Below are 23,246 nucleotides of genomic sequence, written 5' to 3' on the forward strand. Positions count from 1 at the left end.
TGTTTTTGTTTTGTCTGTTCTTTGTAACTCTGTAAGAATGTAGTGTAGGGGTGGAAATTAGCACCCGCCACTGGCCAAATGCGGGTAAATATTTGAAGTGGCGGGTGAATTTGATCAACACACACGCCACTGTGGCGGGTTGGCAATTTGAACAGAAAAGGTGTTATTTGTCCTCTTGACATATAGGGGGCAGCAATGTGCTCGAGTTGCTGCTGTTACGTCGAGCCCCGTTCCCCCATCAGATACGGTTCCCCCTGCGTCTCCATAAATAATGACTTATCTATTACCAGAATTGTTTAGAGGGGCAAATATTTCTCATTAAAAAAACAAAAAAACATAATTCTTTTTAAAATAAAATGTGCTAATAATATCATAATACAGAGGAATAAACACAGGTAAGAAGTTGTTGGTAAATTATTTTTGTCCTGTGTTTTAGAGGGGAAACTAATTATTTCAGACGGCTGAAATATTTGGTTCCCCCCCTTGTAACTTTTGCAAAAAAAGAACAAATGTCTCCAAATTCACAGGACTTGTTGTCCATGATGAGAAGAATAAACACAGTTAAGGACTTTTTGGTAAATTATTTTTGTCCCATGTTTTAGAGGGGGAACCGATCATTTCAGACGGCTGAAATATTTGGTTCCCCCCTGGTAACTTTTGCAAAAAAAGAACAAATGTCTCCAAATTCACAGGACTTGTTGTCCATGATGAGAGGAATAAACACAGTTAAGGACTTGTTGGTAAATTCACTAGTTGTTGGATAATTAATGACATTTCAACCCGAATGTTATTTAGATAAAAGCAAAATACCACTTCAGGCGGAGAAAACCCGCATAAAAATATTACAACAGTTCACTGCAAACCCATATGATGCACTCGATCCACTACAGATTTGGGTATATATATATATATATATATATATATATATATATATATCCAATAAAGTTATTTTTAGTTTGAGCCACTCCTTCCTCCCTCTGTCGACCCCTCCGTCGGAACCTTACGTCATCATTCGTGCTTCTAGCACGAATCCATGGTCACTTCCGCCGCCGCTGTAAACATGTAGCGCTTTAGCTTGTCTAACCTCATTACTACTCTGCTGTAATGCTGTGGTCCAAATAATAATGGATTCGATACGTGAAGTAACCCTTTCAGAACCAGGCCAGTATGGCGTTAGCTTGGTAACTAGCTAACACAATAGCAAAGCTACTAATCAAGCCGTGTTTTTATCAGCCTTGCTAATTTAGACAGCTAGCTAGCTTCTTGTTGGCAACCACGAAAACCTAAACTGGGTTCAGCCTGAGCAGAGGAGCATGGCGAGAAGTAATATTTAACGAAAGCATATCGAGAAGTGAGGAAAAATGAAGACGAGTAGAAGTGATAGCACATCGTCGCCGGTGAATGGGAGGCAAGGTAAAGTATGCAAAGTTAAAATGTCATGTTGCGTTTACTTCAGCAATTATCAGCTTTTAATTGAAGCGTGTTTAACGTGGCTTTTTTTGTAATTCCCGCAAAAATGTTCGCACCAGTAACATGTAACGTGCAAGCTAAAGTCAGCTCAGATCATGGTCTTTTCTCTGGTAGACTGGGGCACCAAAAGGAAACGAAAAACTGCAGACATCACACAGGCCCTGAGTGTGGATCCAGTGGATGTAGCAACTTTAAGGAGGATGGCCATCAGTGAAGGAGGACTGCTGACTGATGAAATCCGCTGTCAAGTCTGGCCCAGGCTCCTCAATGTCCCCCCTAACCTCTTGGATCAAGAGCCTGGTACCATTTATATTACTAATATTTGTATACACTTACGAGCAGGACAATGTAGGTTAGTTAATATTATGCAGCTGCGTGTTCCTTCACTTTTGCACTATTAATCCCGTGCATTAGGAAACTGAGTGTAAATAGGTGCAAGTTCTCCCACGCAGTGTTTGCTAACTGTGCCGTATGTTGTCCAGAAAAAGTAGAGCGAGAAGACAATAAGGACTACAACCAGGTCTTGCTGGATGTCCAGCGCTCACTGCGAAGGTTTCCACCAGGTAGGTTGTCCATGGAAAAAATACCTCTCTTTATTAACTGTTCTGTGTACAAGGACTGTAAGTACACTGCATACTTTTTCATAAAAGCAATTCAATCTAATGCAAACTCCCTCAAAGATTCAGCAATAAATTCTGCCTTTAGGTATTTGAAATGTTGTTAGATTTTGTTTGATGCTGTTGACATTTGAACATTTGTCTTTATTTAATTATCTAGCATCATAAGTCGTGGTGACTCTGAGATGTTGAACAGTTTCTGCAAAGAAAAAAAAAACATTTAACAGTTTATTGTTAAACAAAAATGTACTTAGAATGCTAAGACTTTTTTGATCTGTACAGTTTGAAAAAATAAACATTTACCTTTGAACTAATTAGATTTTATCTCAAACTTAATTATTCATGCTAATTTTTTATTATTTTTGTCAAGTTTTACATGTAGAAGATGAATGCTAAGCATTTAAAAACACACAAAAAAATAGAAAGTGGGCATTTTTCCCCTTTTAAAAACATTTCACCTTTCATCTGAAAGCCTTCTTCAATTCTGATCATGGGTTTGGAGCTCCGGGTTGTTACTAAGACGATCCCGCTTATAGGGAGTCACGTGAATCAGTGACCCGCCCCTTGGATTATTGTCATTATTGTGTTGTTAGTTGTTTAGATTGGATGTTGCAGTCACATGTTTCAAAGCTTGAGACGTTGGGAAACTGCCTGACAAGAAGTGAAACTAAATAATAACTCATCTGTTTAGCATTGTTTTGTTGTGTATAAATGGCTGAGTGTCCCTTATCTTCAACATGTAGTTTCAAACTTTGAGACACAAAACTGCGACATCACACATAAACAACACACAAGTGATGACGCCTCACAGCAGGAATGGATGAGTCACTGATTCATGCAACTTCAACAATACTACTCGTGTGATTGTGCCAACAGTGACTTGATGGAATGACCTTCCATTTATTGGAACTCTAAATCTGAAGATACCTTTCAGATGAGAGGTGAAGCATTTTTCAAAAACCGCAAAAGAATTCCAGTTGCCTTTTTTAAACTCTTAGAATTGCGATGTTGATCATGTACACCAATGACTTGTAAAATAGTTCAATAAATCTTATCGTTCGTTATCCTTTGTTACTATGACAAATCAGTTTTTTTAAATTTTAACTGCAGAATCTATTTACGTCACCTACAGAGGGGGCTTAGCTTGTACGAGGCATGAATTAAAGGCTGACATTTACTTTAATTTGCTATGTTTAAAAAAAAAGCAAAATCCCCATAATTTAGTAAACTCTTGATTTCTTTGCGTAGGCCTTTTTTAAAGTTAATAAAAAATTCAAAACTTTAGTGTTGATAATGCCCTGACCATTATCTGACTGCTTTAAATGTACCGTTTCTGTATTTGAAAATGTATATTTAGTTAGTTTGAAGGTCTGCATATTAAAAAAGTACTACACAATAAAACCTGTTTCTTTTATTTATGATCATACACCCCTAACAGTTAGATCTAAAAATGTAAACTTGAACTAGTTTTACAGTGTTTTTTATTTGCACGTCTTTATTTTATTGGAATTTTGATTGCGACTCACAAACAGTCTATAAAAACTAACTGCAGCATTTTATTGTCGACGGTTTTGTTCAGGAATGCCCGATGAGCAGAGAGAGGGTCTTCAGGAAGAGCTAATTGACATTATCCTCAGAGTTCTGAAACGAAATCCTCAACTGCACTATTACCAAGGATACCATGACATTGTTGTCACCTTCTTGTTAGTTGTGGGAGAGCGTCTGGCAACCGTTCTTGTGGAGAAGCTCTCGACCCATCATCTCAGGTACTTGTCATAAATGCAAACTGAGCTGACAACTGTGTTTGTTTTTGTTGTTTCTGCTTGTTTGGGTGCACTGCATCCTGTTGAATTTGTGTCTTAAAGAAAAATATTTTTTTTGTGGATTTTAGAATTTATTTTTGTTTTGTCCTCTTTCACAGGGACTTTATGGATCCTACAATGGACAACACAAAACACATTCTTAACTATCTGATGCCTATTATTGAACGGGTAAACCCTGAGGTGCACGACTTCATGCAGCAGTAAGTTCATATCTAATTGTGTTGGCTTTCATTTGAGATGTTACAACATATAAAGCTTTAGCAGAAGGAAAAGCCTTTTTACATATGCTGGTTCATTTTACCCCAACACAAGTACAATTGTGTATGTTTAGACAGGGACATCCCTGAGCAGATTAGCAGATTGTTAATCTTCATTAAGATTTATAGTCGTGATACACCAAAAGTTATTTTCATTTTGTTAAAATGGCTAGAGGGGATTTTACACCTTAAAAATTCCAGATTGAAAGATGATTATGTTTATAAAGTGAAGGCAATCTGTTCTTTAACAGCACAATGATCCTATTATGAAAGCTTTAAGCTGGATTTGTACTTCCTGAGAAGTGAGAGACATTCTTTTCCTCTTGGACATTTTATATTCAGCAAGAAACTGCAGCGCAGAACTCCTGGGAAGCCCCTCCCACTACAGGGAGTGGGAAAAATAGGAGTGAACGTAGGTGACATGTTTACCCGCTAAATTGGACCGGAGCTAGGCAGCTCTAAAGTTTACAGTTTTAAAGATGGCTGTATCTTTTTTACAGCCTCAGTTTGCTGCTCTTCAAACATCCATCTCACTAGAACAACAGGCAGCTTTTAGATGGGGAGCAGTTGAAGTGAAATGACAGCATTGAAGTTCACCGGCATTTCCAAATAAAACATAAACATTCTGTCCAGACCTTGTGTCACAAACGGACTCTCGGAGCACATGCGAGAGCAAAATTACGTCATTTTCGTCTCGCAATTTCATCAGCGAGAGCAGATTTCGTCACTTCTCAGGGAGTATAAATCCTACGGTGGTCGAAAGGGTGCAAACGCGCCTCAAACGGAGAAACGTGCTGCAAACACATGAATGATTGCGAACTCCAAAACACAAATGCAACAGGAAAATGCTGCAAAAGGAAAATGCTGCAATCACAAAACATTAACAGAATCAAAAACATGCAGCCAACAAAACAAATGCAAAAGAAAAATTCTGCAATTATCCAAAACTCCAGGTAGTAAAGAAAAAAAAAGCTGCAAACTCATGCCACAAAATTGAAGTGCACCAGACCACTTGGGGGACTTTGCATCATTCATGTGTTCCTAGCGCGTTTCGCCATTTGCGGGTCTTTTTTTATAATAACTGTAACAATTACCAGGACTGTGTGTAAGCTGAAGTCATTGTAATTATTTTTAGGGCCGAGGTGGGCACAGTCTTCGCTCTCAGCTGGCTGATCACCTGGTTTGGCCACGTGCTGTCAGACTTCCGTCATGTTGTACGGTTGTACGACTTCTTCCTCGCCTGTCATCCATTGATGCCCATCTATTTTGCTGCTGTGGTGAGCTGTTTATCATTATTGATAGATTTAAGAGGAACCCTCTTTTTTTGTATTCATTTATTAGGGTGTATTTAAGTAAATCAATTATTTCCAAGGCTACATCATTTATGTGTGATCTTTTAGTAAAATGTAAGGTTAAATGTTATCTTTGGGGTTTGGTTTTACCTGAGGCTTTCTGTACATGTGACAGGTTTGTCTTTACAGGAGCCTATGGGACAGCAGAGGGTGTGCTGTATAATTTTCTCAGATGTAGTGAATTTGTAATCCCAAACCCCCTGCAGTTAGAGGCACCTTCAGCTGCATCAGATCTTGCCGTCTGAGGTTTATAAAGCTGTCAGTAGTCTGGCAAACTCATTTTTTTCAGGCATGTTATCCCCACTTATTACACCACTGATGGGGAAATAACGATCCACTTCAGTGCACACACAGTAAGAGTGCAATTGTCCTGATGGCCCTCGAGAAATATGCCTGTTTGTGTTTTTGTGGCAGATTGTGTTGTACAGAGAGGAAGAAGTGTTGGAGTGCGAGTGCGACATGGCGATGGTTCATCACCTGCTGTCTCAGATTCCCCAGGATCTGCCATATGAGACACTGATCAGCCGAGCCGGAGACCTCTTTGTCCAGTTTCCTCCCTCTGAACTGGCTAGAGAGGCTGCGGCACATGAGAGGTACTTATGTCCTGAGGGTTAGCAGATATAAGTACACTATGTTTATACACTGATTCTGCTGTCGTAGTCAAATTTATCTGCTCTTTTGTTTTACACATTGTCATATGAAGCAATATTCTAATTTTATTTTTTTCTACTTCTCACCATCACCATACACCTGCTCATCTTTCATTAATTCCTTTTGCTTTCTCTCCTTTGCCTTCTCTGTATGTACCTGTCCTTTACCTCCTAAGCATGGCAGCCTCTACCTTTAAGGACTTTGAACTTGCATCCACTCAACAACGACCAGATTCGGTTCTCCGTCGTAGACGCAGACAAAAACCAGGTGCGCCGGAGAGCTCCGCAGTGAGCCCTGTAGTGGCCGTGGCACAACCGTCGACAGCACGGCGCTTTGTCCGTTTGGCAGTTATGGGGCTGACGGTGGCTTTAGGGGCAGCAGCTCTTGCTGTGGTCAACACTGCTCTGGAGTGGGCCCCCAAGTTGGACTTGTTTCCGTGAACTACCTTTAAGGCCAACACACCATCCTGTGTCCTTGGCTAAATCAGACTAGTGGCTTTGCTTCCAAAAACTATTCAATTTGTGAAACCACAAGCTTTTTGAGTCTGTAACACTGTCTGGAACATTTCAACAATTTTGAACATATTAATGCTCCTCTGCTATGAAGGATGTTTCTAAAAATTTAGATCTTTGTATAGCTTGCAAGGCTCCGGTTTTATTTTGTAAAACTGTTAATTGGTTCATTAGTTGCCGATGCTCTGAAAAAAGCGATGAAGAGACTATTTCTAAGGACTGTTAATTGGTAATGTTATAATTTCAGTTTATTTCATATTAAGATATCTGATATAGTGTTTTGCTCACAGAGATTTATGCTGAAAGCCTGATGGACTCACTAAACTTGAATTTTCTGCCAATTTTGTGAGCTGAAGTGTTTGTGTGAATGTCTGTGTGTGTGTGTGTGTGTGTGTGTGTGTAAGAGAGAGAGAGATTGCTGTTTGTTTATCTATTTGATACCTTACTGAGACCAAATTGAGAATTCTTAGAGTCCTCTCTTTGTATAATATTCTGTTTAATTTAGTCTTGTGTTCATAATTGTACAGCATCATGACACACTGGCACTTTTAGGATTATCATTTTAGTTGCTTTAGTTAATTATGTCCATTCAGCTCCTTTAACATTTTTATTGGCAGAAATTAGATATTTCATCCTAGAGTGGATATCTTTAAAACATTTTGTTGCTCTTCATTTTATATATTTTCATTTTGGTTTATGGTTGCGATCAGGTAAACTCATCCTTAGTAATGATATAACTATAATTGTTGTTGCCAAGGTAAATATTTTTAGCCTAATTAGTTAAAATACCTCAAAAGTTAAATTTGTAGATTAATTCTCAAAATTAAAAAATCTACTTAAAAATCTGAGTGTAATGAATTCAGACAATGCACAAGTTGACATTTAAATCCCAAAGTTTTAATGGTATTAATGGCATCTTTTCAGGTTTAATATACTGAATAGTTGAGTCATGGTGAATTTTTCATCTGAACTAAAAAAATCTTTTGACTAAACTTCAGTATTGAATGAACAACATGCAACAGCAGCTGGAATACAAACGTCTAAACCTGTTGATTTGTACATTATGCTAAAAAAAAACAAAATGCAATTAAAATAAAACAAGTTGTGGTTTGTGTTTACCAGGGGAACCATTTATTTAGTTCATAAATCCAAGATTTGAAATACATTGTTGTTGGGGTTTTTTTCTTTTTGGGGAGTTCTGTCCAAAATATCTGACATTTTAACTTTACCTCTGATATTAAATGTAAGATATATATAGACCTATTAGTGTAAACTTATATATATATATTTGAGAATCTTCAATCAGTGTAAAAATCACTTAAATTATTTGATGACTGACAGTAATTTTCGTCCTTTTACAGGATGGTGTCAGAGCTAAAAGCATTTCGTTTGAGATAAAAAAAAAGTAAAAATTTAAAGCTTTGAGCCTATGCCATGACATGAACAGCAGTCATGTATTCACTTAATAATTTGCACAACTAACATTCTAAGTTTCCTGCTAGCATCTCTCTCCTATTTGCAGCTACACAGATGAGGATTATTATATCCTTCAAATCTCTCCATTCATGCATCCTCTGCTTGTGAATGAAATGTCAGAAGATTAATGCATTTTTAATACATAGACACATATGACTCTTATGTTTAAACATGTAACATTACTTTTTTATGAAGGCTTATACTACCTGGGTTAACAAATAAATATTGCAATTGTGCTCTCTGGCTGAAACCTTAGGTTTTATAGGTCCAGCTAATTTAAGAACAGTCTGGTTATGCTGAGGATGGCTTGTAGTGTGACTCCTCTGTCGTACACCATCAACGTTGTGGCCCAGCAACACACTCGTTTAACCGTCTGATAACAAAAGATGCTAAAAGTGCAATAAATAAAATGTCAAGTCTTTGTCAGATTGGGCAGCAGGAGACCCAGTTAGCATCGATTGTATTCGATGTGTTCAGTAGGTGCTTTACTTGGTGATCCTGTTTGATCACTGGTGTGTAAAATTTCACTTTCCAACAGAACTTAAGCTTGATATGAACATAACACTTGGAATTTTTATTTATTTTTTTTAGTTTAGATTGGGCTGGATTTATGTTCCTGTTGGGAAATGGGGGGGAAAAAAAAAGTTCCAGCAGATGTTATTCTGTCACATTTTAAACTGGGAGTTTCTGAGGTTTAGCTCTCCTTCGAACACTTTTGTCTTAACAGAAAATACTTTTTTTATGTTCAGTTTAGTTTGTCTGTATTCTAAAAATGTATTCTGCTTGACATAATTACTCACGAGGATGGTTTTTGAGTTGGAGGTGACCTACATTTGATGGCACAAGCGGTGCACTAAACTCATTCCAGTCAAAGTGATCACCGTGATGTTGGCTCATGCAGTTTTTATAAGGAATCCAAACTGAACACTTGTCATATTGTTCCTGTTCAGAGGGTGGATATACAACATTATAGTGTAGCTGGTGAAGTCTGTAGAAAATTAATCAAAATGAAGATGAGCTGACGTGAAGAACACTGAACATAGCTGTGGATCCGTATCATTATGCATCAGTTATATAATACAGCACTCCATGGGAATATTTTGCACTCAATGATTGATCTGCCTTTTAATGTTTTTGTTTTTTTGTTAATAATGCCATGTTTTGTTAGTTATAAGACTGATACACTAATGTAAAATTGTAAAATAGAACGCTAATAAACTGGAGTGAAAGAGTCTGTTCTATTTTGTTGACTTCATAATTAGTTTGCTTGGACTTTGTGGAACTTCAGGTTTAGTTTGTATAGTAATGATCTTTTAATTTGGGAGGGGATTACTAATGTAACAGCAATCCTTACATTAAATGTGATACAAAAACCCACTCATAGTGTATACATTTTCAAAAATAGCCTCATTTTATTGTAAATCTCACTTTACAACAATTATATTTTCATTTCATATTTTGAATATGAGCTTCTGAGGTAAAGACAAAAAAGATCACAAACACCCTGTAAATCTTTATAATACAAACCAGTGTTTTATAGCAATGTATTTTATCCTTAAATTCTTAGCAGAATAAACAATTAAAGAGAGAAAAAATAACTTTAAAACACACCACGAGTAATGCTCTAAGCCAGTGGTTCCCAAAGGTGGGGTTTAGGGACCATTTTGGGTCATGAAACACCGATTGGAGGTCTTGAAGAGCTCCAAAAAAAAAGAAAATTTAAGAAAATGACCACCAGTAGCATATTTGGCCATAATGCTTACGAAAGAGATTAAATCGGGGATCATAAATGCATTAAAACTATGTTTGGTAAAAGGCTTATTAGCAAGCCTCTGCAGCTTTTAATTTGTGGAGCAAAAGCAGAGAAGTTTGGAAACCACTGCCCTAAGCTGCCATACACGTGATACTTGAACATCTTTAAGTGCATCAGAGAACATTCATTCAATGTAAACAATGTAAACGGATTCTTTCACCAGACTCTGGTCAGTAGACTGACCAGATAAGAATTGCATAAAATTCCAATAATCAACCAATAATTGGAGTCACTAATCAAGAACAAACATGTACCATTTACAACAACTGAATACTTCCAACTCAGTTACATTTAAATATCATCACTTCAGTTCCCGTAACTGTCTGTTCTGGTGTTTTAGTCATCAATGATGGATTGTAAAATAATCAATTTTTGTGATGAAAATTGATTTTTCATTGTCATTTCTTGGTTGTAGTCACGCGTTGCACAGAAAACAACTTTCTGAGTATTTTCATGTGATTTTGACCTGAACCTGAAATCACTGCTGGCTCATGGACTGTGTTGACAGCATTATCCAGGTCCAAATCCTACCGCAAATCAATCATAAAATTAGATGACCGTACAACAGATGATGTCAGTGAAGTTCTTTTGTTGTTACAGTTCCAGCCCTTTCCTTCTCATGCAGATGTGCATGTAAATCAGAACATTTATTAGCATCAGTATGGCAGGTTTCTCAGTTGTAGTCATAATAAAGATATACTATTAAGTTCTATCAACTTACTACAATCAAGGTAAAAAAAAAAACATAATGCAGGCAGTGGGTTTCAAGCATTAGATCTGGTGTGAACTTGTTCATATAGTGCATACTGAGGCTGATGGGAGTTTTGTAGTGTTCTGGCCTCAGTGACAGTTTTGGCAGTTGGGGTGACAAGGCTGATGATTGACACGACATCGACAGCCGCCGGATATGTCCCCATGTCCCTGTTAATGAAATAAAAGTTAAATGCACAACTCAAACACAAAACACAGCACTTTTCCTGAACACTAAACCAGCAAAAGCGTGGTTTTTTTTTCTGCTTCTGTACTTGTATCTGCGTTCATACTTACATTTGGTCCCCATCGAGCTTGCTTAGTGACCCAACAGATTTCTGTTTTGCACATCAAACAGCAGATCCAATCGCAGCCGTCTTTTTTCTGGACTATGATGTCACACCGCGGGCATTTCATGGCCTCTCCGTTGTTTAGCAAGTTCTATAGGGAAGTAAAGTGACACCAAAGTAAATGTTAGGCAGTCTTCAGTGGAAAAAAAAAAGTACCTAAAAATAAGATAATTGTATGGGAATAACTTTAAACTGTTTACAAGATGGCTGGGATAACAATTTAATTAGATAAAAAACAACAACAAAAAAAAACTAACTCAATCCACAGTTACATAATGTAAATTATAAAGCAAACCTTTTGTCCTGTGTTTTAAGGTGAGACTACATATACTGATCCAAGTTATAAAAGAAACTCTGATGAGTAGCTGATGTATCTAACTTATCAGACATCAGGAATGGGACACTGCCTTGAAAGTATTGCAGATAAGCAAACTGGCAAAAACATCCTTAGTCTTACAGTAAAAATAAACCCCACTAACCCTTCTTTTTGAATAAGTAAGAAGCCTCAGTCCTAAACAAGTCAAGCTATTTTAATTCATAATCAAATTCAGGGCTTTAGATAAGATAAATCACTAAAACTTCAAGAAGGTAATATTCAAAAAATAAATGTCTTTCAGTATTTGGCTTGCCAGTGTTACAGTTTACTTATAGGGATGGACAGCTTAGAAATAAAAAAGAAGCAGAGTTCAGGAGTGCTTCGTTCTGATTATGATGAACAGAAAAGATAAAAACTTTACTGCGGCTGTTTGTTTCTTAACACTACGCTGAAAGTGGTGGAGGTAAAATTTCACTGTCTGAATTACTGCAGCCATCTTTAGGACCTACATCCAGCATCTGCTTCGTCTGCTGAGCTGCTTTGTCGTTCTCCGCTCGGACGCGCAGGTCATCCTGGTAGTCCTTACAGTTCATGCCATTATGGATGGCCTGGAAAAAAAAAACATCTGTCATGTTTTGTGCTCCTTCTCTTACTCCACAAAAGCATTCTTCATTAAATGACTGAGACAAAGTTACTCGGCAGAGAATGCAGTTGGTTTCGTTGCAGAGCTCGCAGTGGAACTCGTTGACTTCATCTTCGTAGATGCACCACCCTCGACAGTTGGGAGTCTGACAGTGGAAGCTTTGCTCGGAGCGGCTCTCTGCGACGTTTAAACGCAGCTCCAAAAACCTCTGAAGCTCCTCTTCTGTGAGCAGCTGATGAGTCACAAGTAAAACAAAAGGAGGAAGGAAAGGTTTCATATTACTGGGTTGTGGCATTTATGGAAATGAGATATAAAAATGTCTTATATGAAATTTATCTAAAGTACTGTTAGAGAATAATAAAACAGCCAGTCCAGCAATAGATAATAAAAAAATTATTTTATTTAAAAAATAGCTTTGAGTTTGGTTTTAATTTCAGAAAGTGAGACCTCAGGTCAGTGTGCTCAGTTCTTCATCTACAGTCACATATTATCCGTTTCAGTTTCACCACCCAGTGGCTATATTTACTATGTAGGTGTGATTTTTTTCTAATAAAGTGAAAACAGGTTTACTTAAAAAATTAGAACTGATAGAATTTGTCTTTAAAGTGAGTTATTTCACTTTTTTTTTTTTTTTTTACTTAACTTTTGTTTCACATAATTTAAAAAAAAGAAATGCTTCAACAAAAGCTACAATCCTAAACTGATGATGTCAGTTTTTTTCTGTCCCAGTTTGGAGTTTTATGACTGCCCATTACTGTTGCATTTTATTTATTTTTGCTCTTCTTGTTTTCACGCACCTCTTTGATTTCTCGGTCCAGTAATTTGCTGTCACAGTTGTCCGGACAAGACACCTCCGGATCCTGACTGGTAACTATTGTTGATTTTAGGCACTCCCTGAACAAAGACAAACATATAAAATGTAGAAATGTGTAAATGCGCAATGTTATCAGCATGGTGTAAAAAAAAAAAAAAAAAGACATCCTATTAAAATTGAAATTGATTGTCTACACCAAACCTGGAGGTCTGTTCCTGAAGTTAAGAGCTATTTTAAAGCATAAAGCTACGAAGGGATTTTTTTGCCAAACCTGCAAAATGTGTGCAGACATTCTCTGAGCACAACGCCCTCTCCTGGCGACAGAGGGGAAAAGCAAATGGGGCAATCGGTCTCTGCGGTGCTTAGGATGAGGTTCTGCTCTTCTGTTGCCAAAAGGTACAAATAGTTCTGCTCCCGCTCCTCCTGCTGAGCCTTCATCACAAACAGCACAACACAGAGATTCAGATGAGAAACTGAACACGATCAGTAAAACTGCCCCTATCCAGTAGTTATACGGAGTGTGAGTGTGCATGTCTGTGTTCACACAGACTTCTGACATGCAGTCAAACTTCTCCTGACTCCTGCTGCTTGGCTTTTAATGAGCATCACAGTTACCATTTCATACTGCAGAAGTGCCAGCTGTTCCCTTTCGATCCGCTGAATTTCCTCCTGGTCTGGCTGATAGACGTCCGGCACCTTGTAATCCTCTGGCCTATCTCCTCCGCATATCTCACATCCAGGGCGTGTTGGCTTGTTAACAAACGTGCACGACCCACAGGCCCAGCCCAACTACGAACGTGAACACAGACACAAAAATCTGAATTATGTTGCTCCTCGACAAGCGCGACTGTATGGACTTTTACTTCCTGTGTGATTCAGCCACAAGTGGAGAAGGTGTGGGCAGACGCAGGGCCTGTACAAGATTCAGACTGTTGCTTTTTGAATAACTGAATTAAAGTATGCTGCTTAAGGGGAGAAATCTAGGCTTCAAAAGCAAACAGGGCAGAGGGTATCATACTGATATGACATAGAGAGCTGATTAAGACATGGTAAAAAGTATTTTTTAACCTTATTTAAAGGCATATTAGAACTGTCAAAATGCAACAAAATGTTTAAAAAAAACATAGGAATTGAGAAGGCAAGTGGTTGTCAAGCATTTTCACTTGAGTCAACAGAACAAGCGCAGGTGGATTAACAAGGGCTGGATTCCACTTCTATATCTGTGTTCTGTAGGACATAAACAAAAGCAAAACTCTGTTTAAGTGGAATATAGCTCTTCTTTTATAAGTGTTCACTCAAAATGTTAAAAAAAATTATTAACTTGGCCTTTTTTTTACAAGTGTAAAAAATATTCAAGACAATCTTCCTGAGAGTAGATGTCCCACTAAGTTCAACACAAAATCAATGCAAATAAAAAACTTTGTTTTGCAAATTAAATCTGAACTACAAGACTTCTGGACCAATGTCTGTTATGCAGATGAGATCAAAGTGCAAGTGTTTGGTAATAATGCACAGCTAATATATCTGCTGGCTGGTAATATGAGGTTGCATTCACTCAGGATGATGTACATTCTTTTTACCATTCCTTTATCAGGAGATTTCCACTTGTAACATCATCACACAAGATGTATGCTGATGCCAGGTACTATCAGGGTTACCATTTCTGTTGGAGTCCTCACCTGAGGCTTCGGAGGCACGGTAGGTTTAACAGGAGTCACGTTTCTGGGAAGAAGAGGAGGACTCTCAAGGGATGGAGGCGCTTTCGCACCGGCACCTTCCAGCCCTCTGGGAATTAACTCGATTGACTTTATGATACCTACAAATAGTGATCATTTGGAAAAATCTTCAGTGTTCAGCTGATCCGATCTACTGGGTACCAAGCAGGGATCTTTAATACTGCATCTTACAAACTACAATGCATCATATGGTGAACATTCTCAAATAAAACAATATTTAGAATGTCTCCACAAAGACTGCTTAAGCAATTTTCTATTTTTAGAAACAACTCAAAGAGGAACAAAAAGAGCACTGACGCCTCAATAATCTGTCAGTTCTAGTTTAGTCTGCTGTGTGTACAAGTATGCACACATAATAGTGAATAATCTTCCTCCGAACTCAACTTGAGTGTTTGTGTGGATGACTGACCCGTTAAACGTTGTTGCTCCAGGTCCGACATGTACTGCTGCCGTGTGAGGTGAGCAGCGTGGGTGGAGAGGATAAACAGGAAAGCCTGATCCCCGTCCTTGCGGATGCCGTGGCTGTATAGCGTGTCCTGGTCTTGAGCTAGTCGCTTCCCAATCACCCAGCGCTGCAGTGCTGGGTGGAAGCCGAAATCACGGCTGATCTGTCAGAGTGAGATGAGGGCAGGAAATGTCTAAAACTTAAAAACACAATTTTGTTTTACAGTTTTAAATGGTGTTGCTGCATCACATTTATGGGATCTGCTCAACATGTGCACACCAGTAGGAACACTCTGATCAGCCGGACAGCTTTTCTCAGATGTTCCAAGATCCGAGTCAAAATACAAAGGTAAGCAGGGCTTTGCAGTGGCTGCTCCAAAGGTGTGGAATAGTTCACCTCTTCACATAGAGGCCGCTGAGACCACTGAGACTTTTAAATCTCTGCTTAAGACTATGTCTCCCCCCTGGCTTTTGATTTGAACAAAGCATGAAACCCAAATATAGCTGATGTTTTATGTTGTGTTTCTTTATTTCAGCTTACTTTTCTTTGTCCTACTTAACAAGCACCACATATTCAATTATTCTGTGCATAGTACTGTGCAAAAGTCCCGCTTTTTTTTCTTTCTTTTAGACAGAAGCTTAGTTTTAGTTCACTAAGATATTTAAAAGAATTCATTTATTGTGTCATATCAGTACCTTCTCTTTAACTTCTGCAATCGTCATGCCAGAAGAAACCATAAGAGTCACTGGGATGTAGGTGTCTGACTGGGCATCCTCCACTCCAACCATCAACCTATCGAACAGAAAGTAGTATAATAAAATTATAATAAATATTATAATAAGAGTCCCTCAGTCCCTCTGCAGCAGCTCCTTGTGACTTTGACTAAAAATGACCTGAATAATGAGTAATGTTTAAATGTCAGTCAACGGTAGGAAAGGGTAGTGTTAGAAGTTTACCTGCACAGATTTATTGGAATAAGTGAACTGAATTTCTGCAGCAGAATGACACTAAGAATACAAGTTGGATGGGTTGCCTGTGTGAAGTGAATTAGTCAACACAGCAGTTACTATAAATGTACCAGGAACACAATTTCACTTTCATTTCCGCACCAGAGTTAAAAAAATATGACTATAGTTTTTATTAGAATGGGTTTAAAATTCAGTGATAGAGCTTATTGTTTGTTCCCAACTTTGTTTATCAACTTTCTGACAAACAGTGTGATCATAGACAAACTGCTGTAAATGCAGATAATATAGGTTTGCTCATCTATGGGAATTGTAGATTTTAGGACATTATAATATGCTGTTGTAGAAACATACAGCTAGTTTCCTACAACAGTATGGAAGATATTTTAAAAAGCCTGGTTCTAATAAAAAAGATACATTTATTAAATGATGGTTGTGGTATTGTATTTTTAAAACAAGGTAAAAATGAATTATAAACAAGCTGATCTCTTTTTTAATGGGTATGCTAACAAGATGTCCAAAGACATTTATGTTTAAATACATCATTGTGGTTAAAAGAGTGTTAAAAGAGCTTTAAAATGATACCACCATGTACCTGAGTTAAAAGAAAGGAAAGTTACAACATTTAAAATTCTACATTTTGGCATAATTATTGACCTGAATTCCCATGGAACAATGTATGCCTACATATTATTAGAGACTGCCAGGAAACTTTTAGTTTAATCAGTAAATTTGTATGAAACAACTAGTAATAAACCTTTATTCACCCCAAAATTGAGTTTACCACAGAAAAATAATAATATATATACTATCATTACTATTTCAACATTTTTCCTTGTATGGAACTCTGCTGTTTTTTTTTTGTCTTAACATAAAAAACAACACAATTTTACTATGCAGCGAAAACTAAATAAATAGTTTGTATATAAAATATATATATCAAAATTTTGTGGCTTTTTATTTAGTTAGAAAGATGATCAAAATGGCTCTTTTAAGCATAAAGGCTGCAGACCCCCTGCCCTGTGTACTTTGTTTTTATATGATCAGTAAGTAAACACAATCTAAAAATAAACTTTGCCCCAAGGAGCATGTGCTTGTTTGTTTGGGAAACCTATTTTATCAGAATGGGGCAGTCTCCCCCCTCACACACACACACACACACCTATGTTATGTCTCTATCTTTGCAGGGACTTTCCATTGACTTCCATTCATTTCTACACCCTAACTAANGAAAAAAAAAAAAAAAAAAAGACATCCTATTAAAATTGAAATTGATTGTCTACACCAAACCTGGAGGTCTGTTCCTGAAGTTAAGAGCTATTTTAAAGCATAAAGCTACGAAGGGATTTTTTTGCCAAACCTGCAAAATGTGTGCAGACATTCTCTGAGCACAACGCCCTCTCCTGGCGACAGAGGGGAAAAGCAAATGGGGCAATCGGTCTCTGCGGTGCTTAGGATGAGGTTCTGCTCTTCTGTTGCCAAAAGGTACAAATAGTTCTGCTCCCGCTCCTCCTGCTGAGCCTTCATCACAAACAGCACAACACAGAGATTCAGATGAGAAACTGAACACGATCAGTAAAACTGCCCCTATCCAGTAGTTATACGGAGTGTGAGTGTGCATGTCTGTGTTCACACAGACTTCTGACATGCAGTCAAACTTCTCCTGACTCCTGCTGCTTGGCTTTTAATGAGCATCACAGTTACCATTTCATACTGCAGAAGTGCCAGCTGTTCCCTTTCGATCCGCTGAATTTCCTCCTGGTCTGGCTGATAGACGTCCGGCACCTTGTAATCCTCTGGCCTATCTCCTCCGCATATCTCACATCCAGGGCGTGTTGGCTTGTTAACAAACGTGCACGACCCACAGGCCCAGCCCAACTACGAACGTGAACACAGACACAAAAATCTGAATTATGTTGCTCCTCGACAAGCGCGACTGTATGGACTTTTACTTCCTGTGTGATTCAGCCACAAGTGGAGAAGGTGTGGGCAGACGCAGGGCCTGTACAAGATTCAGACTGTTGCTTTTTGAATAACTGAATTAAAGTATGCTGCTTAAGGGGAGAAATCTAGGCTTCAAAAGCAAACAGGGCAGAGGGTATCATACTGATATGACATAGAGAGCTGATTAAGACATGGTAAAAAGTATTTTTTAACCTTATTTAAAGGCATATTAGAACTGTCAAAATGCAACAAAATGTTTAAAAAAAACATAGGAATTGAGAAGGCAAGTGGTTGTCAAGCATTTTCACTTGAGTCAACAGAACAAGCGCAGGTGGATTAACAAGGGCTGGATTCCACTTCTATATCTGTGTTCTGTAGGACATAAACAAAAGCAAAACTCTGTTTAAGTGGAATATAGCTCTTCTTTTATAAGTGTTCACTCAAAATGTTAAAAAAAATTATTAACTTGGCCTTTTTTTTACAAGTGTAAAAAATATTCAAGACAATCTTCCTGAGAGTAGATGTCCCACTAAGTTCAACACAAAATCAATGCAAATAAAAAACTTTGTTTTGCAAATTAAATCTGAACTACAAGACTTCTGGACCAATGTCTGTTATGCAGATGAGATCAAAGTGCAAGTGTTTGGTAATAATGCACAGCTAATATATCTGCTGGCTGGTAATATGAGGTTGCATTCACTCAGGATGATGTACATTCTTTTTACCATTCCTTTATCAGGAGATTTCCACTTGTAACATCATCACACAAGATGTATGCTGATGCCAGGTACTATCAGGGTTACCATTTCTGTTGGAGTCCTCACCTGAGGCTTCGGAGGCACGGTAGGTTTAACAGGAGTCACGTTTCTGGGAAGAAGAGGAGGACTCTCAAGGGATGGAGGCGCTTTCGCACCGGCACCTTCCAGCCCTCTGGGAATTAACTCGATTGACTTTATGATACCTACAAATAGTGATCATTTGGAAAAATCTTCAGTGTTCAGCTGATCCGATCTACTGGGTACCAAGCAGGGATCTTTAATACTGCATCTTACAAACTACAATGCATCATATGGTGAACATTCTCAAATAAAACAATATTTAGAATGTCTCCACAAAGACTGCTTAAGCAATTTTCTATTTTTAGAAACAACTCAAAGAGGAACAAAAAGAGCACTGACGCCTCAATAATCTGTCAGTTCTAGTTTAGTCTGCTGTGTGTACAAGTATGCACACATAATAGTGAATAATCTTCCTCCGAACTCAACTTGAGTGTTTGTGTGGATGACTGACCCGTTAAACGTTGTTGCTCCAGGTCCGACATGTACTGCTGCCGTGTGAGGTGAGCAGCGTGGGTGGAGAGGATAAACAGGAAAGCCTGATCCCCGTCCTTGCGGATGCCGTGGCTGTATAGCGTGTCCTGGTCTTGAGCTAGTCGCTTCCCAATCACCCAGCGCTGCAGTGCTGGGTGGAAGCCGAAATCACGGCTGATCTGTCAGAGTGAGATGAGGGCAGGAAATGTCTAAAACTTAAAAACACAATTTTGTTTTACAGTTTTAAATGGTGTTGCTGCATCACATTTATGGGATCTGCTCAACATGTGCACACCAGTAGGAACACTCTGATCAGCCGGACAGCTTTTCTCAGATGTTCCAAGATCCGAGTCAAAATACAAAGGTAAGCAGGGCTTTGCAGTGGCTGCTCCAAAGGTGTGGAATAGTTCACCTCTTCACATAGAGGCCGCTGAGACCACTGAGACTTTTAAATCTCTGCTTAAGACTATGTCTCCCCCCTGGCTTTTGATTTGAACAAAGCATGAAACCCAAATATAGCTGATGTTTTATGTTGTGTTTCTTTATTTCAGCTTACTTTTCTTTGTCCTACTTAACAAGCACCACATATTCAATTATTCTGTGCATAGTACTGTGCAAAAGTCCCGCTTTTTTTTCTTTCTTTTAGACAGAAGCTTAGTTTTAGTTCACTAAGATATTTAAAAGAATTCATTTATTGTGTCATATCAGTACCTTCTCTTTAACTTCTGCAATCGTCATGCCAGAAGAAACCATAAGAGTCACTGGGATGTAGGTGTCTGACTGGGCATCCTCCACTCCAACCATCAACCTATCGAACAGAAAGTAGTATAATAAAATTATAATAAATATTATAATAAGAGTCCCTCAGTCCCTCTGCAGCAGCTCCTTGTGACTTTGACTAAAAATGACCTGAATAATGAGTAATGTTTAAATGTCAGTCAACGGTAGGAAAGGGTAGTGTTAGAAGTTTACCTGCACAGATTTATTGGAATAAGTGAACTGAATTTCTGCAGCAGAATGACACTAAGAATACAAGTTGGATGGGTTGCCTGTGTGAAGTGAATTAGTCAACACAGCAGTTACTATAAATGTACCAGGAACACAATTTCACTTTCATTTCCGCACCAGAGTTAAAAAAATATGACTATAGTTTTTATTAGAATGGGTTTAAAATTCAGTGATAGAGCTTATTGTTTGTTCCCAACTTTGTTTATCAACTTTCTGACAAACAGTGTGATCATAGACAAACTGCTGTAAATGCAGATAATATAGGTTTGCTCATCTATGGGAATTGTAGATTTTAGGACATTATAATATGCTGTTGTAGAAACATACAGCTAGTTTCCTACAACAGTATGGAAGATATTTTAAAAAGCCTGGTTCTAATAAAAAAGATACATTTATTAAATGATGGTTGTGGTATTGTATTTTTAAAACAAGGTAAAAATGAATTATAAACAAGCTGATCTCTTTTTTAATGGGTATGCTAACAAGATGTCCAAAGACATTTATGTTTAAATACATCATTGTGGTTAAAAGAGTGTTAAAAGAGCTTTAAAATGATACCACCATGTACCTGAGTTAAAAGAAAGGAAAGTTACAACATTTAAAATTCTACATTTTGGCATAATTATTGACCTGAATTCCCATGGAACAATGTATGCCTACATATTATTAGAGACTGCCAGGAAACTTTTAGTTTAATCAGTAAATTTGTATGAAACAACTAGTAATAAACCTTTATTCACCCCAAAATTGAGTTTACCACAGAAAAATAATAATATATATACTATCATTACTATTTCAACATTTTTCCTTGTATGGAACTCTGCTGTTTTTTTTTTGTCTTAACATAAAAAACAACACAATTTTACTATGCAGCGAAAACTAAATAAATAGTTTGTATATAAAATATATATATCAAAATTTTGTGGCTTTTTATTTAGTTAGAAAGATGATCAAAATGGCTCTTTTAAGCATAAAGGCTGCAGACCCCCTGCCCTGTGTACTTTGTTTTTATATGATCAGTAAGTAAACACAATCTAAAAATAAACTTTGCCCCAAGGAGCATGTGCTTGTTTGTTTGGGAAACCTATTTTATCAGAATGGGGCAGTCTCCCCCCTCACACACACACACACACACCTATGTTATGTCTCTATCTTTGCAGGGACTTTCCATTGACTTCCATTCATTTCTACACCCTAACTAACTACAGCCTAACCCTGACCCTTACCCTAACCCTAACCATTACCAGTACATACCTAACCCTAAAGCAAACCTAAACTCAATTCACACCTTAGTCCTAAACCTAACCCCTAACCTAAAAACATCATTTCTCCTGGTGGGGACCAGGCTTTGGTCCCCACAAGGAGCAGTTGGTCCTCACAAGGTAGTATATGTTAGGAAAATTGTCCCCACAATGTATCAAATACATGGCCACCCACCCACCCCCACACACACACACAGGCCTACCTGATGGAGTCCTGAGGGTAGACCTGGCTGTTGATGCTGACTGACACGGGGACAGAGAGCTCACAGAGCTTCTGACACAGCTGGGCTGCCTGCTCGGAGTCTCCACTGCTCAGGGCTTCACTCAGAGACAGAGCCAGTCCCTCTGCTGCGTGGAGGCACAACATGGTCACGTGACTGCTTACCATCAGACTTCATTCCTGCGCAGTAAGTGGCCTCTGACTGAAACTACTGTCGAACCATTCACTTTCTATTCTTTCTACAGCAAGCGTTTTAAAAGGAAAATAAATAAATACATAAATAAGAAAGATTGGAGCTGACTGTCTTTAAAACTGAAGAAGATCTGGTTGTTTATGACACCGTCAGAGAGGTCGATAATAAAAGCCCTGGCACCAGAGACTGTCCTCACTTTGACACAATGCAACTTTAATTAGGCTCAGATCGTAGAGATGAGAATAAAAACTCACCTTCTCCCAGGTCATTTCTCGGTGGAACTTTAGAAGCCATTGTCAGACCTGAAATCAAAAGCAACAGAAATATATTTATCTGGAAGTAATAAGTGCCCGAACAGGTCTGTCTGAAACACGTTTCTGTTCCCACCTCTTCTCTCAGTGTTCTTGTTTCAGTCCGCATCCGGGAGACACTTCCTCCTCTGGACCTGGATTAAAAAGCAGGCTTTTTAATGAGCTTGAAGAAGTAAATATAGGAGTTGTTGGCAACTTGTTTCCCTGTTTCTTTTTTTTTCGCCCCCGCTGTGTCGAAGATCTGTTTCTCCTCAGCTGCTGGCAAAATGGAAAGTGAAACTGTTGAAATTCAGGAAGACAACCTTTCATAGGATCGCTGTGGATCGTCTGCTCCTCCCCTCTGCACAGCCGAACTCTTTCTATGTGTTAATTTCTCTTTAAGAACAGGCAAAGGAACAAACAGCCCAGAAACCACAGAGGAATGCGATTCAAACTGAGACCTCCTGTTTTTCCTCGAAGATTGTCAGAGTTGTAATGACTCACAGCATCCAGCAGGTGTCAGCATCTGTCCAAACTTGGCTCACTGGGTCGCTCTTCATGGAGGAAAAGACAACTGGACTGTCGGATTCAGGAGCTCTAGGAGCCAAAAGCAAACATTTCTTTTATTAGGAAGTAAATAAAACAACCAAAATTATTCAGAACTCAACAACAACAACAAAAAGAGACACAAAATAAGTTGTGAATGACAAAAACACGAGTTTTATCATGCTGTTCATATATAGGTTATTTAAAAAATGCTGCAATGTGGGGGTTAAAGAACCAGCTTCTAACATTGACTATTTCATTTTTTTCCCCTTGCAGCTACTAACTGATGTTTGTCCTCTCCACTCTTAAATGTATATCCTCCATAGAAGTTTTAAAATGGTCATAAACTTGAAGAGACTACAAAATGGTCAGTTTTAGATCCAAAACATAAAGCAAATCTACAACAGAGAGAGCTACAACTTCAAAGAAATATATTATTCACAATAAAACAGGAAAATACATAAAACACTTAAATCCTGTAGA

The 23,246-nt window shown here is 38.1% G+C and overlaps 2 protein-coding genes across 4 annotated transcripts; one reads left to right on the forward strand and one right to left on the reverse strand.

The window, feature by feature from the left end:
- Positions 1–1,004: 1,004 nt before the first annotated feature.
- On the forward strand, positions 1,005–9,413 carry tbc1d20 (TBC1 domain family, member 20). The gene is made up of 8 exons (XM_017408546.3): positions 1,005–1,413; positions 1,585–1,770; positions 1,953–2,033; positions 3,667–3,853; positions 4,009–4,110; positions 5,303–5,444; positions 5,934–6,112; positions 6,346–9,413. Exons 1-8 carry the CDS (start codon positions 1,362–1,364, stop codon positions 6,608–6,610), a joined length of 1,194 nt encoding a protein of 397 aa, XP_017264035.1. The 5' UTR covers positions 1,005–1,361; the 3' UTR covers positions 6,611–9,413.
- Positions 9,414–9,546: 133 nt separating this feature from the next.
- On the reverse strand, positions 9,547–22,667 carry rbck1 (RanBP-type and C3HC4-type zinc finger containing 1). 3 transcript variants are annotated; one of them, XM_017408885.3, is made up of 13 exons: positions 22,315–22,667; positions 22,182–22,229; positions 21,718–21,862; positions 19,956–20,052; positions 19,225–19,423; positions 18,759–18,895; positions 17,695–17,868; positions 17,351–17,511; positions 12,828–12,924; positions 12,083–12,262; positions 11,897–11,995; positions 11,019–11,162; positions 9,547–10,892 (listed from the first exon to the last, which is right to left on the reverse strand). In XM_017408885.3, exons 2-13 carry the CDS (start codon positions 22,219–22,221, stop codon positions 10,812–10,814), a joined length of 1,554 nt encoding a protein of 517 aa, XP_017264374.1. In that variant the 5' UTR covers positions 22,222–22,229; positions 22,315–22,667; the 3' UTR covers positions 9,547–10,811. The 3 variants fall into 3 exon arrangements, with proteins under 3 accessions (XP_017264374.1, XP_037831135.1, XP_037831134.1); XM_037975207.1 differs by lacking the exons at positions 17,351–17,511; positions 17,695–17,868; positions 18,759–18,895; ... (3 more) ...; positions 22,182–22,229; positions 22,315–22,667 and adding exons at positions 13,116–13,276; positions 13,460–13,633; positions 14,524–14,660; positions 14,990–15,188; positions 15,721–15,837; XM_037975206.1 differs by lacking the exons at positions 17,351–17,511; positions 17,695–17,868; positions 18,759–18,895; ... (3 more) ...; positions 22,182–22,229; positions 22,315–22,667 and adding exons at positions 13,116–13,276; positions 13,460–13,633; positions 14,503–14,660; positions 14,990–15,188; positions 15,721–15,837.
- Between the last annotated feature and the right edge of the window lie 579 nt (positions 22,668–23,246).

The sequence above is a fragment of the Kryptolebias marmoratus genome, linkage group LG4, assembly GCF_001649575.2.
Source record: "Kryptolebias marmoratus isolate JLee-2015 linkage group LG4, ASM164957v2, whole genome shotgun sequence".
Classification (NCBI taxonomy): Eukaryota; Metazoa; Chordata; class Actinopteri; order Cyprinodontiformes; family Rivulidae; genus Kryptolebias; species Kryptolebias marmoratus.